The 12,213-nt window shown below is 37.1% G+C and overlaps 1 protein-coding gene across 1 annotated transcript in view; it reads left to right on the top strand.

Annotated features, from left to right (window-relative positions):
* Window positions 1-8,823, top strand: part of anxa13l (annexin A13, like) — a 10,625-nt gene extending 1,802 nt beyond the window's left edge. The window contains exons 4-11 of the mRNA XM_014021485.1: window positions 76-246; window positions 3,090-3,123; window positions 3,347-3,426; window positions 3,809-3,877; window positions 6,512-6,613; window positions 6,738-6,813; window positions 6,900-7,012; window positions 7,766-8,823. Of these exons, the coding sequence (XP_013876939.1) occupies window positions 76-246; window positions 3,090-3,123; window positions 3,347-3,426; window positions 3,809-3,877; window positions 6,512-6,613; window positions 6,738-6,813; window positions 6,900-7,012; window positions 7,766-7,885 (765 nt within the window). The 3' untranslated portion in view covers window positions 7,886-8,823. The remainder of the gene's footprint in view (window positions 1-75; window positions 247-3,089; window positions 3,124-3,346; window positions 3,427-3,808; window positions 3,878-6,511; window positions 6,614-6,737; window positions 6,814-6,899; window positions 7,013-7,765) is intronic.
* Window positions 8,824-12,213: the final 3,390 nt, after the last annotated feature.

Raw genomic sequence — 12,213 nt, forward strand, 5'->3', positions numbered from 1 at the left:
CACACACACACACACACACACACACACACACACACACACACACACACAAATACTGTGAGCTTTGTTTCATGCCAGGAGCTGGAGGAAGTCCTGAAGAAAGAGCTCTCGGGAAACTTGGAGAATGCTATTGTTGCCATGTTGGACCCTCCCCATGTTTTCTTTGCCAAGGAGCTCAGAAAGGCCATGGCGGGGGCGGGCACGGACGAAGCTGTTCTGGTCGAGATCCTGTGCACTGCCACAAATCAGGTGTGGTGACCGTTAAGACTAAGCTGGATGTTTTTATCAATGATATTATTTTTAAATGCACTTCTAACACAGGTTTAAGAACATGAATAAAAGTTTCAAATCCTGTTAGTGATCAAGGTTGATCAGGATTATTGGTTAGATTGCAGATTTACATCAGTTTTATGACTTTAGGTGGCGTTTGTGTTCATTTTTCTAACTTGGAACCCAGAATTTCCACCTTCAGTGTACAATTTGAATACACCATTACTTTTTAAACACATATTTAAGATTTTGTTGTTCAGAAACTTTCATCTGTGTGTAGCAAAGTAGGTTGTCATCTGTTCAATTTCAACATTAAGCTTATGAAAACTTTCAAAAATCCGTTGAAACATTAGGCAGTGTGGTAAAACAAATTGTCTTAAAACATTTTTAATCTAAAATGTCAGGGTTGTTGTATTTTTTTTTCATTGTTTTATGGGTTTTTGATCTATTCATGATCCTTGATGTTCTTGGTATGCATGAAGGTATCCTTTAAGTATAATCATTTAAACATAAGAGTATACTTCCAGTTTACTTTTTATGTACTTATCTGAGAAATACTTAACCAAGTTTATCTTACACTATACTTGGGTTGTACTAAAATTATACTACGAGTTTAAGTATACTTAGTCTATAGTCATGTTTAAATTTTTGGCCAAGATAATCTTTAGTAGTACACTGAAAGTACATTTTCACACTGACTGGTTTATTTGTAGTACTAAAAGTATACTTAGAAGATTAATTTCAGTATACTTCTGAGTATACTTGGATAATTGTATGCCAATTTAGTCCCATACTTGTCAGTAAATGTACACTTAGGGAAATACACTTTTATATCTTTAGTATACTAAATGACATGTACTTAAATTATACTTCTTTTTGGCAAGTTTATAAACTTAAAAAGACATTATAACAGTATACTTAATGTATACTTTTTATAAACTTAAAAGTCCCAGTTTAGTATACAAACAAGTATTAAATTAGTATACTTTCTAGTACACTACAAGTACATGGTGTCTAGTATAATTGATATACTTAAATACTCAAGTATACTTATTCAAATAAACTTCAAGCATACTACTTTTTACTATGAGTTCTCTTCCATGTTATTTGAACTCCTTGTGTCTCGTCCCTTTGGCATGTCTCTTTACTCGTCAGCAGCTCACACATCCACACACCTGCTGCCACTCACTAATCAGACCAGCTGCCTCTCATTCTCTCATCAGTTCCTAAATATTCAGCCTTTCCAGCTCCACTCCTCTGGTTCATTGAATGATTTTAGCTGCCTGCTCCCTGTACGTTTGTAGCTGCAGCTTCTTGTTTTTTTATTTATTAAATAAATTACTTTTAGCTTGGACCTTCCAGCTTCTGCCTGCATTTTCCTGCACCAATTGAGACATAAAGAGGTTGACTTCAAGCACAGCCATAAGCTTGTAAATACCTTGTTTCACATTTTTCTGCTAAATATGACTTATTGATCCTTTTAACTTGTTCCAGTCTCATTAAATATGTATACAACCATGTAAATGTGAAAAAAGACTAAACCTTTAGAGGATCAGTAATACAAAATTAATTTCTGCAGAAAATAAATCATAAATGTCATTATTATCTACTAAGGGTATTGTGTTGTAAGTGCATAAATAATTGGAGATTGAAATTTCAGAATAAAGCGTAAAGAAATGTTCTGATTGGAAGCTTGAATAACGCACAAAAACAATTAAGTTTTCGGTTGAATGTTTATTTTCAGATCTAAAGACTATTTCACTGCAAACCTGTCTGTGGCTCTGAGTCTAAACAGAATGGCCTCGAGCGTAGAGTCAGGCCCTGTCCCAATACTCGCACTTCCATCCTTGTGTGCTTCAAATGCATGTTCCCGCTGAATGGTTCAAATGCGTGATGTCCCATTTATCCAAAGTGATCTTTGGCCCCGCCCCGTTTGCACCCTTGATCCACAGTTCAGCTAAACCTGCATCCAAGCAGGTGATGGTGAAGCTATTACCTATAATTCAACACTGTATGTGATAATTAAATTTTTTTTAATTGAAAAAAATCTTTACAAATGTAATTCAAGTACCAATACAAAGAGAAAATGAGGAACAAACAGAATAATTGACAGTATGCCTGAGGGATAGATTTTTATTTAGTGCCCCCCCCCCAAAAAAAAAAAAAATCAGATTAAATATATTCAATGAGCTACAACATTTATATGTGTTTACATCTTTTTGTTTGTACTCTCAGATATAGTAGATAAATATATATGATGAAAAATTGTGAATATGAAATTTACCAAATATTATAATTAGATTAATTACTAGTCTTGCTTGTTGTAACTGTACTAACCGTCCACCACTTTGGATGTCACAGTTATGATGCAGAAACACAAATAGATGACATTACCCGTATTGTCCCAGTACTCCAACTTTTGCACACTTATAAACTGCATACTCCAATCCTTATCTGCACTTTGACTGAGTGCACATTTCATAGAGGGGTGTAGGGTGTAGTGTGAGTATTGGGACTGGGCCTTACACTACTTATGGAAACCCTGGTCACACCCACTGGAAGTGGACCTTTTTACATCAGCACTGGAATGACTGAAACTACAGTAAATGATTATGTTTACACTACCAGAGCGAGGCACGTGATAAATGGAGATGTGTAGATTGTCTGTTTTAAAGTAAATGGTTGCAACTGATTACAAAGCATAAAATACAAGACCACCTAACATTTAGTTATCAAAATATCCTTCACAAATTTCCTCCTACAGACTGAACCATACTATAAGAAATTGAGACATTTTTGAGCTTTGTTATTTTCCCCCACAGGACATTGTCAGCTACAAAGAAGCATATGCTCAAGGTAGGTTTTCCTCAGAGGAATATAAAATATAACGTTCCTTTTGTTTCTTTCAGTGAGTTTTGTTAAAACCTATGAACAGTGATAGTGCTCATATCATCATGTTTTAATATTTATTTTTGTTACAGTTTATTTGTTTGAATATTATTCAGTTTATTCAGATTCATTCAAGGTAAAACCTACTGTTGCATGTGAGTTTGTATCATTTGTGCCTTTTATTTTTCAGTGCATGAACGTGACCTGGAGGTGGATATTGAGGGCGATACCAGTGGAGACGTCAGGAACCTGCTGGTCTCATTGCTGCAGGTGCAAAACTGAGCGTTGTTACTGAAATCAGGCGGGGAACTTACAGTAGTTTCGCAGGATTGTTTCGGCTCGCCCACTGGGACATTCATCACATAGACTGGCATGGTCAGGCCATTACACCATCTGCAGCTCTTTTACTGCACTCACACTCTTCTGCTTCCCCTTGTCTTCCCTCTCTCAGCAAAGTAAGACTAAGTGACTCAAATTTTACAGCAATTTATTCTAATGAGCTTCAGTGGCCTTCAAATATTTCCTGTTTATGTAGAGCAGATGGGCATCCCATTAAAGACTGGCTTTTATTTCTTCACACTCATTGTTCTGAGTCTGCGTGTACGTGGACATATATAAAAAATAATGTGGAATTTTATTATTTCTTTTACAGGCAAGCAGAGATGAGGGCTACGAGGTGGATGAGGGTTTGGCTGATCAAGATGCGATGTCTTTGTTTGAGGTGTGTTTTATTTCACGTCTCACATTTTGATAATAAATATGATACCAAATTACATTTACAAAAGAGCATGTTTAAGATAATTTAACAAAAAGAGTTAAACAGAGCTGCTAGCATGTGTAACAGGATAGAACAATTTCCCATATTTCAACAGTGAATCTGAAAAGGCAGAGGAAGCTTAGGAAACGGGAGATAGTACTTTTAGGAGCTGAGAGTAACTGAGAGAAGTACAATTCAAAAATAGGCAGTGAAATATGGGATCACATCAGTGATAACCTCTGAACCTTTTGTTTGCAATATTGATGGGTAGGATAATCGATGAAGTCGAGGAGGTCTAATTTTGTTTGCAGACAGTGTTATGAACTGTAATAACAGTGGGAAGCAGGGGGAAGAGAGCCTTAAGAGGTTGAGGTAAGCTCTGGGAAAAAGAGGACTGAAAGTCAAAAAAAGCCAGACAAAGTGTGTGTTCTAGCGTATGGTTCCCTGCAAGGCCTATTTTTCAAAAACATGCCACCTTGTGGGGACTAGGGTAGGGCAATATTGGCAAAAAAAATTAATCAAGATTAAGTGTGGTATTTAGCCGATGATGATTAATTTGACAATTAATCCCCTGGAGTCCCTGGACCCCTGCATGTCCTAGTCACATGACTAATTTAACTCACTCTAGTGGGAAAGATTAGCTCTCCGTAAAAGTCTTCCTAACTGTGTAAATAGGACAGACTTTCAGGCTAAATAAATTGTGTTTACAGACCACGTAAAACCAGAGTTATGATAGGATTCTGATTTTTTTAAAATGTTCATCATCTTTGAAGCGGAGAGGAGCATTGTGTGGACTGACCAAGGAAATCTCCAGTCAGTCTGCCTGGTGGCATTGATCGTATTAATCGTCAAGTGCCAAGTTTTTCTGATGATTAATTGCACGCGATACAATTTTGCTACTAGCCTGGCCCTTGCCTTCAGCTCCACTCAATTCTAGTTTCCCTTCACTGCTCCGTCTGGGACTTCTTCCATAGAGATGGATTTCGCTGGCAGATTTTAGCCGGGCCAATCAGAGAACAGAACGTCAATTTTCTGCACAGTGTCTGCTTGTAGTTTATTTTACCTGGGCCAATCAACAAACAGAAGGCAGAGTTTTGAATGACGTCGATGTTCTGCGCAGTGTCTGCTAGTTATTTTAGCATACGGCAGTGGAGGAAGTGAATGAAGCCAGTCCGTGTTGATAAGGCTTCCAAATTAAAATAAATTTGTCTGACAAAGCAGCAGCTCTCATTTACAGTCGTCTCGTTTGGCTCGGTATATTTCTCCTCTCAGTAGGGTTGTTTACAGCACACGCGATTTCCGGTTAGCTTCTTAGCTTAGCCTCCTTCACAGCAACAACACACACATGCTTCAGCAGAGGCCACGCCTCCTGCAAGAAACTCTCTATGTATCAAGCCCAGACCCTTGTACGAAGCAAAGTGAAGGACAGGGTCTGGTTTAAACCAGGCTAGATTTTGCCCAACCCTAGTGGGGACCCACTGCTCCTTATGTGGCCCAAAGTCTGGGCCACATAAGTTCAAATTCTGTTGGTGGGTTAGATTTTGAACTAATGTGTGAGTTGAGGGCATGTTGGGTTTAGGGTGTGTCAGGGGTCAAGATACAGAAATGAATGCAACATGAATGGAAGTCAATACAAAGTGCCTCTGAAGATAGCAAGATATTTTAGTGTGCAGGTTTTTGTAATCTGGTGGGCCTTAGTTTTGACTACTTTCCCCGTACACCTAGCCTTGTGAGGACCCATTGTTCTTTATGGGGACAAAAGCCTGGTCTCCATCGGGTGTAAAAATGTTGGCGGGTTAGGTTTAGAACTAAGGTGTGAAAAAAGTTTAGCATACATGTCAAGTTGTACAGATTGTCTGTAAATTATAAGGATTATACATCATTTTGCAGGTTTACGGATGTATAGAGCAATCTTACGGATTTTTTCAAAACCTCATTTTCAAAATTATCTAACATGTCAGAGCCTGTAGGATGATAAAAAAAAATAAACAACATCAACGGGGCTGATGTGTGGTTTAGGTTAGGTTTAGGTCAAGCGGTTAAAGTTGGGCTATTTAAATTAATGGAAGTCAATGCAAAGTCCCCATGAGGATAGAAGAACAAACAAGTGTGTATTTGAACTAAAAGTGGAGAAGTAGTACACAAAAAAGAACTGAAAAACAATTCCACCTTTTCTAAAGTCAGGCTCAGACTTCTCTAGCTGCATTAACATACGCCAACATTTCAACGCTCAGCATTCGGCTCTGCTGAAGGTTTGTTAGCGTTCCTGAAATGAATGGAACTGACATTTTTCTATTTTGGCTAAAAACATTGTACCTTCGGTAATCAGAGTTATTATTACATGGAATGCACAAACAAATATCCCCTCCTGAGAAAATTAATCTACAAAAGCTGTGGTTTTATTTTGTCATGACACTGAAAACAGTTTTTTACTGAATTCATGAAACAACTTGTAACCCAAAGTGAGAATACATCCTTATTACTAAGGTGTGATAACATAATATCAAGTCTGACTAAACATAAGCAAATATCAATATGAGATACCCAAAACAAGTACAAATACTCATCAAAGATGTTTCCTTTCTGTTTACATAACAGGCAGGTGAGGGCAGGTTTGGCACAGACGAGTCAACGTTCACCTACATCCTGACTCACAGGAATTACCTGCAGCTTCAGGCCACGTTTAAGGCCTATGAGACTGTATGTATTGCACTGAGTCTGTGCTTTACAAATGTTTTTACATTGTTTTTCACATTTTTGCAACTTTAGACTCCATCACTAATGTTCCACACTGTCATGTAAACTTCTGTTTGTTTTTTTTCAGCTTTCTGACTCAGACATTTTGGACACTATTGACTCTGAAGCCACAGGGACTCTCAAGGACTGCTATATTACCCTTGGTAAGTAGGAGCATCAGTCATTTTAATTTCAAATCTGTTTCCAGTTCTTTTTATGACCATCCACTATAACTTGTGTGATTTTGTAGTGCGGTGTGCCAAGAACCCCCAGCTGTATTTTGCACGGCGTCTTAATGCTGCAATGAAGGGACTTGGCACAGACGAGGACACACTCATTCGCATCATCATTGGCCGCTCTGAGGTAAACACATGTATTACATGCATGTATTACATGCATTATGCAATGCATATTGTATAATGATAGTATTTAAGGGTATTGCAGGTCTTACTAAACTTCCGGTCTTGCAAAAGTGCATCATTGAAACTTTTTGGCACTTATTAGACGTTAAACATCAACAAATCTTGGTGTCCTACGCACATTATATTCTGAACTGCAACACTGTTGCCTTTTTGTTGAAAAAGTTGCTTTAGTGAAATGTATTCTTTGCAGCAACTCCAGCAGCTTTCCATTTTTGTCCTGATGTATATTTTCTGTATTTCTGTTTGTGAAAGTTTTATTTTAAAGCAGTGGTGGCTGGTCAGTAGGGAGCGCTAGGGTGCCACCCCACCACTAGTTTTTTTGTACACAAAAAATTAAAAAATAAATAACTAAATAAAACATTATAAATGTTTTGAAAAATATCGTATATATGTTTTCTGATAAGTAAAATAAATAATTTAGAGTTATTGATGTGTAAAGACTACACATTAGCACCTACCATAATCTAGTCCATAAAATCAATGCTTTCACCGCCGATGTTTAGATTTCATGATTTGAATGTAAACTGCACTTTCTCCTGAAAATCAGTCCCAGCCTCTTTTACAACATCCTACATTCAGCTTTTCCCTTTAGAGTTTGGGCAGTGTGAACCTCCCCAATTTTGTTGCATGAAAACTTCCTGAAGAAATAATTAGTTATGGTGCAACACTGCATTTGTTTTTTATTTCCCCATAGATTGACTTGGAGACAGTGAAGGACATGTACCTGGAGAAATATGACGTCACTCTGAAAGAGGCTCTGGACTCGGAGTGTGGCGGGGACTTCAAGCGACTGCTTATAGAGATCCTCCACTGAAACTACTGATTACTTCTACCTGCTGGCCTTACAAACCCATAACCTGACTCAGCCAGTCTTCTCTCTGTACTCCCCTCATTCTTTCTTTACCATTCTCTCTCTGTCCTCTTTTCAGCTCGGACCAAAGGACTGCTCTATATTCTACATTTCAATGTTCAACATGGCAACTGTACTGTTTTTCAAAACACACTTTTTGCCAGAAACTAATTTAATTATAGTATAATAATGTGATGGTGCATTAAGTATTTGTCTTTTACCAACAATATGTTAACATTATAGAGCATCATAATCAGACATTTGTACAAATTTATACTAACTGATACTAAATTTAAACTTATTTATGAGTTTGTTTTGGTTCACTACTGAAATGAGCTAATATTATGTCTCCTGACACATGCATGCACATCATTTACTCATCTATTGTTATGCAACACTTAAGTGCCGAATTATCAAGTATTCATCGAATACATTTTGGACTTTGCAGTGCACATGTTTTTAATCTTTTCATGAATCATTTTAGAGATTTGCCACTTTTTAAATTCAGACCTTTTACATGTTAAATGAGATTTAGAAGCTCAAAAATTGCCTTCTCAGATTTGTACACATGGTTAGAAAATTTTATTTTACTCCTGTCTTTTTCGTGGCTTTTGTTGACTTGCAGAAAAGAAGATGCTTAGTAAATCAAGACAAGACTGAAAAGCAAAATGTATCCTTGAATGTGTAACCTCAACAGTGCAAAGATTAAAATTCATCACAATCAGTTCCACTGTGTGAATTCAGGTATGAAACTTTGGCCTCATCTTTAAATTTGATAATAAACTGTTAGGGTATGCTATTATAATATGACTGTAATACGTAATAAATATTAACATAAAGGTAAGCTATACATGTTGTAATGTTTTTGTCTGTATAAAAATGTAATAAACTTAACCAATTTATTGAAACTGTCTTTTCTTCCTGCAGAGGGCAGTGTTCAACCATTTCTTTTGTCAGAAGAAGAAAATAAGTATTTGATTAAACTATGGTCAAACAGTGGGATCTTCTCATAAACAGTATAGTGTGTTTTATTTAAAGTTATAACGTTTACCAAGCACTTGTTTCCATAGTACTTATAATAATTATCTATGAAAGTTAAAATTGTTTTAAGTGTGGGCCAGGGTCTTTCAGAAGTTGATTTCTGCAGCATCCATTGCAAAATATTTTTGAAAATACATGTAATCTAGGGCAATTGTACACCTTTGTCCTGATTTTGCTACTTTCTCTCAGTTTCTCATAGCGTCTTCAAAGATCCCTGCTGGTTTCATTATCAGAAATTAGTGCACCTGCTCCCTGTTCATTCTTGCTACCTAAATGTCTACAACATGTGCACCATATGTGACCCAGTTTACCAACTTTTCCAAGCACATTTAAAACTTTGGCAGCTCGTCTGACTGTGATGTGTGTGTTGACCACACATGCCTGCTGGTGGACTGAGAAGCTCAGATTCCATACATATTTGGATATGAATGTTGTGTGTTTGAGTCGCAGTTTGTGCCACAATATTTGCAGTTTAAAAACAAAGAAACGAGGCTTTCAAAAATGCTTACAAAGTTTGTGGGGGAAAAATCGGTACATTAAAATACCAAAACTAAATACCCAGACTCTATCTCTCAATGCAAAAGCACTTCCCAGTAACGTGTCCATATTCATGTTGAGCACATGTTTGCAGTGTTTTTCTACCATCTGTGCACCATTACTCTGTGAAACCGTAATGAACTTGACCGTTCCAAAGTTCCACGGGTTTCACTGTGGAGCTCTGACCCTTTCTCCTAAAATATATCATTCTCAGACTACCATAACTCATACAGTCACCATCACCTCATATGTGGTTTCAATTTGTCACAAGACAGGCTGTCTCCCTCATGTTTCTTTGGATTTGTGTCTGGTTTGTATTTCTACTGGAGATAGTTTTGACAAAAGCTGTTTTGGAGGACTAAGGGTCTAAGAAACTTTGGAAAAAAAGGAAAACAATGCACCTTAAGACTCAAAATTCAGATATTACCAATGTCAATCCCTGGAGAAATGTGATTTATTGACTTAGTCATAAAAAACATTAAACTGGAAGTTATGACTTCAAAGAGTGCAAAAGAAAAAAAAGAACAAAAGTGTGCTTTATTGGGTATGACAGAACATGTGTCTGTGATTGTGCTTTTGATCTTGTGCCAAAGTCCAGCAGTTCTCTGAAGCAGACCGGTGAAAATGAAAAGTCCATTATCAAATTAACTATCCAGTTAATAGAACCTATAGTGACTATTTAAATTTATCATAAAGGACCTCTGTTATTTGAGGAGCAATACAAAAATAGATGCTTTTGCCAAGCACAAACATGTGATTTCTCCATCTTATATAGAAGCTGAGAGTGGACTTGATTGGACATTTATTTTCGTGATACCAACTTTTTGTGATTTTAAAGAAAGCAGCTCATTCCTTCTAAGATTATTGATCAATATATTTCTCTGTTTTAGCAAAGAAAGACTGGCTTCCTTGAGTTGATCAGCAGTAATTTTTATATCAGTTAAACAAAAGAGGTGTTTTTCTTCAGATATCCATAGTCAGACCGGCAAATGATCCAAGCAAGAAATACTGCAGGAACAAATGTCAGGGATCTCAAAGTGAACCGGCAGAGCTACTAAACAATGAAACTGGGTCAAAAATTAGTGCACACTTTAACTCTATCGTCGCCCAATTATATTAATGCAGTGGAATGTTGAAAAGTAGAAACACAACTTTTATACACGAAGTCAGTGATATATGACGAGGTATACACTGCTGTATTTGGTAGTATTAGGGAAAACATGCTGATAGTGTAAAAAGTCAATGATAAAGCAGGTTTAAAGGACCAAAACAACAAAGTGTAAACTGACTGGAAATAGACCTATTTTAGCATGTGATTCCCCAATACCTACATGTTCTAGGTTTAATAATGATGACAGTCTTGAAAGATCATTGGTTGGTTCCCCTTTCAAATGTCTTAAAACTAATTTATGGCAGTTCATGCATTGCACGGGGAACCATCCAGGAAACATGAGTACAGGATTTATGCACCCGCTTCAGATATTACCATCCATTAAATGGACGTTATTAGTCATTATCAGTCCCATAGAGTGGCTTCAGACTGTCAGCTGGTTAGTATGAGGCATAAAGCCACTAAGGTTAATTTTAGAGAAAATGACATGGGCTACGATAAAGTGGACCATTGTTGCAGGCCCAACGTAGGGCAATGGGTAGATTGCTGGACCGGAGAGCGGGAGAGCCAGGACCAAGACCAGGCACGGACAGCAAGAAAACCACCACCCCCCAACCCAGACAAAAAAACACCCAAAAGATGGCCTTGTTATTTACACATTCAATGTCATTGATATATTAAACCACTAGGGGGCACCATCGGGACAGCCCACCAGGGGGCACTGTTGGGACTGTCCGAAGCCACCCCATGGGACCGATAACCTGCCAGACGGCACAGTCGGGACAGTATGAAGCCATTCTATGGGACTGATAACCGCTAATAACGTCCATTTAATGGACTGATAACGTCAGAAACCGCTGATTTATGTGAGAATATAGGAAACATTTCTTTGATGAAAAGAAAGAAAGTTGCTTGTTTTTAAAATGTTTTCCTCAGTTTAAACAACAGTGTTCAATGCCAAACTCAAGCAGAGTCCCTGTATTAAAGTACACAGCAGGAAATCTGGCAAACCTTTTTATTAGGTTTAAAGGAAACCATCAAATATACACTTTACTGCAGTTTGGTTAACATTTACTATATCATAAAGTTTTAACATTTAAATAAGTAGTTTAATTTCTTCAGCTGAGCCTTTGTTGCTCACAGTCTGTATAAACAAGATCATTAAATAAGGCATGCACAATAGAGTTAGAGCATAAAACAACATCTAACTTGAAACATGTGCTCTTTTAAAATGCACACATTGGAATGCAGACCAGCACAAACAAAATTGTAAGACAAATGAAAAACGTGGAAACTCAGAACACGAAGAGCAAGGAGGATTATTTTCATATAAATACAACTAAGCACAGATTATTTGGAAATAATGAAATCACTAATGCTGCTTTGTGAAAATAAGATTGTTTCATTTAAAAATATAGAAAAGTACCATTGGCTACACTTATGTCACTACTAAATAAAGCAAGTTCAGGATTTAAAAATTGCATTATTTGGTTTTAATCGCCATGAGATTTGTGAAATATTTCTAAAAGTGCATTTATAAAACCAGAGAGAGAGAGAGAGAGAGAGAGAGAGAGAGAGAGAGAGAGAGAGAGAGAGAGAGAGA

This window comes from Austrofundulus limnaeus, unplaced genomic scaffold (genome assembly GCF_001266775.1).
Source record: "Austrofundulus limnaeus strain Quisiro unplaced genomic scaffold, Austrofundulus_limnaeus-1.0 Scaffold294, whole genome shotgun sequence".
NCBI classification, from domain to species: Eukaryota; Metazoa; Chordata; class Actinopteri; order Cyprinodontiformes; family Rivulidae; genus Austrofundulus; species Austrofundulus limnaeus.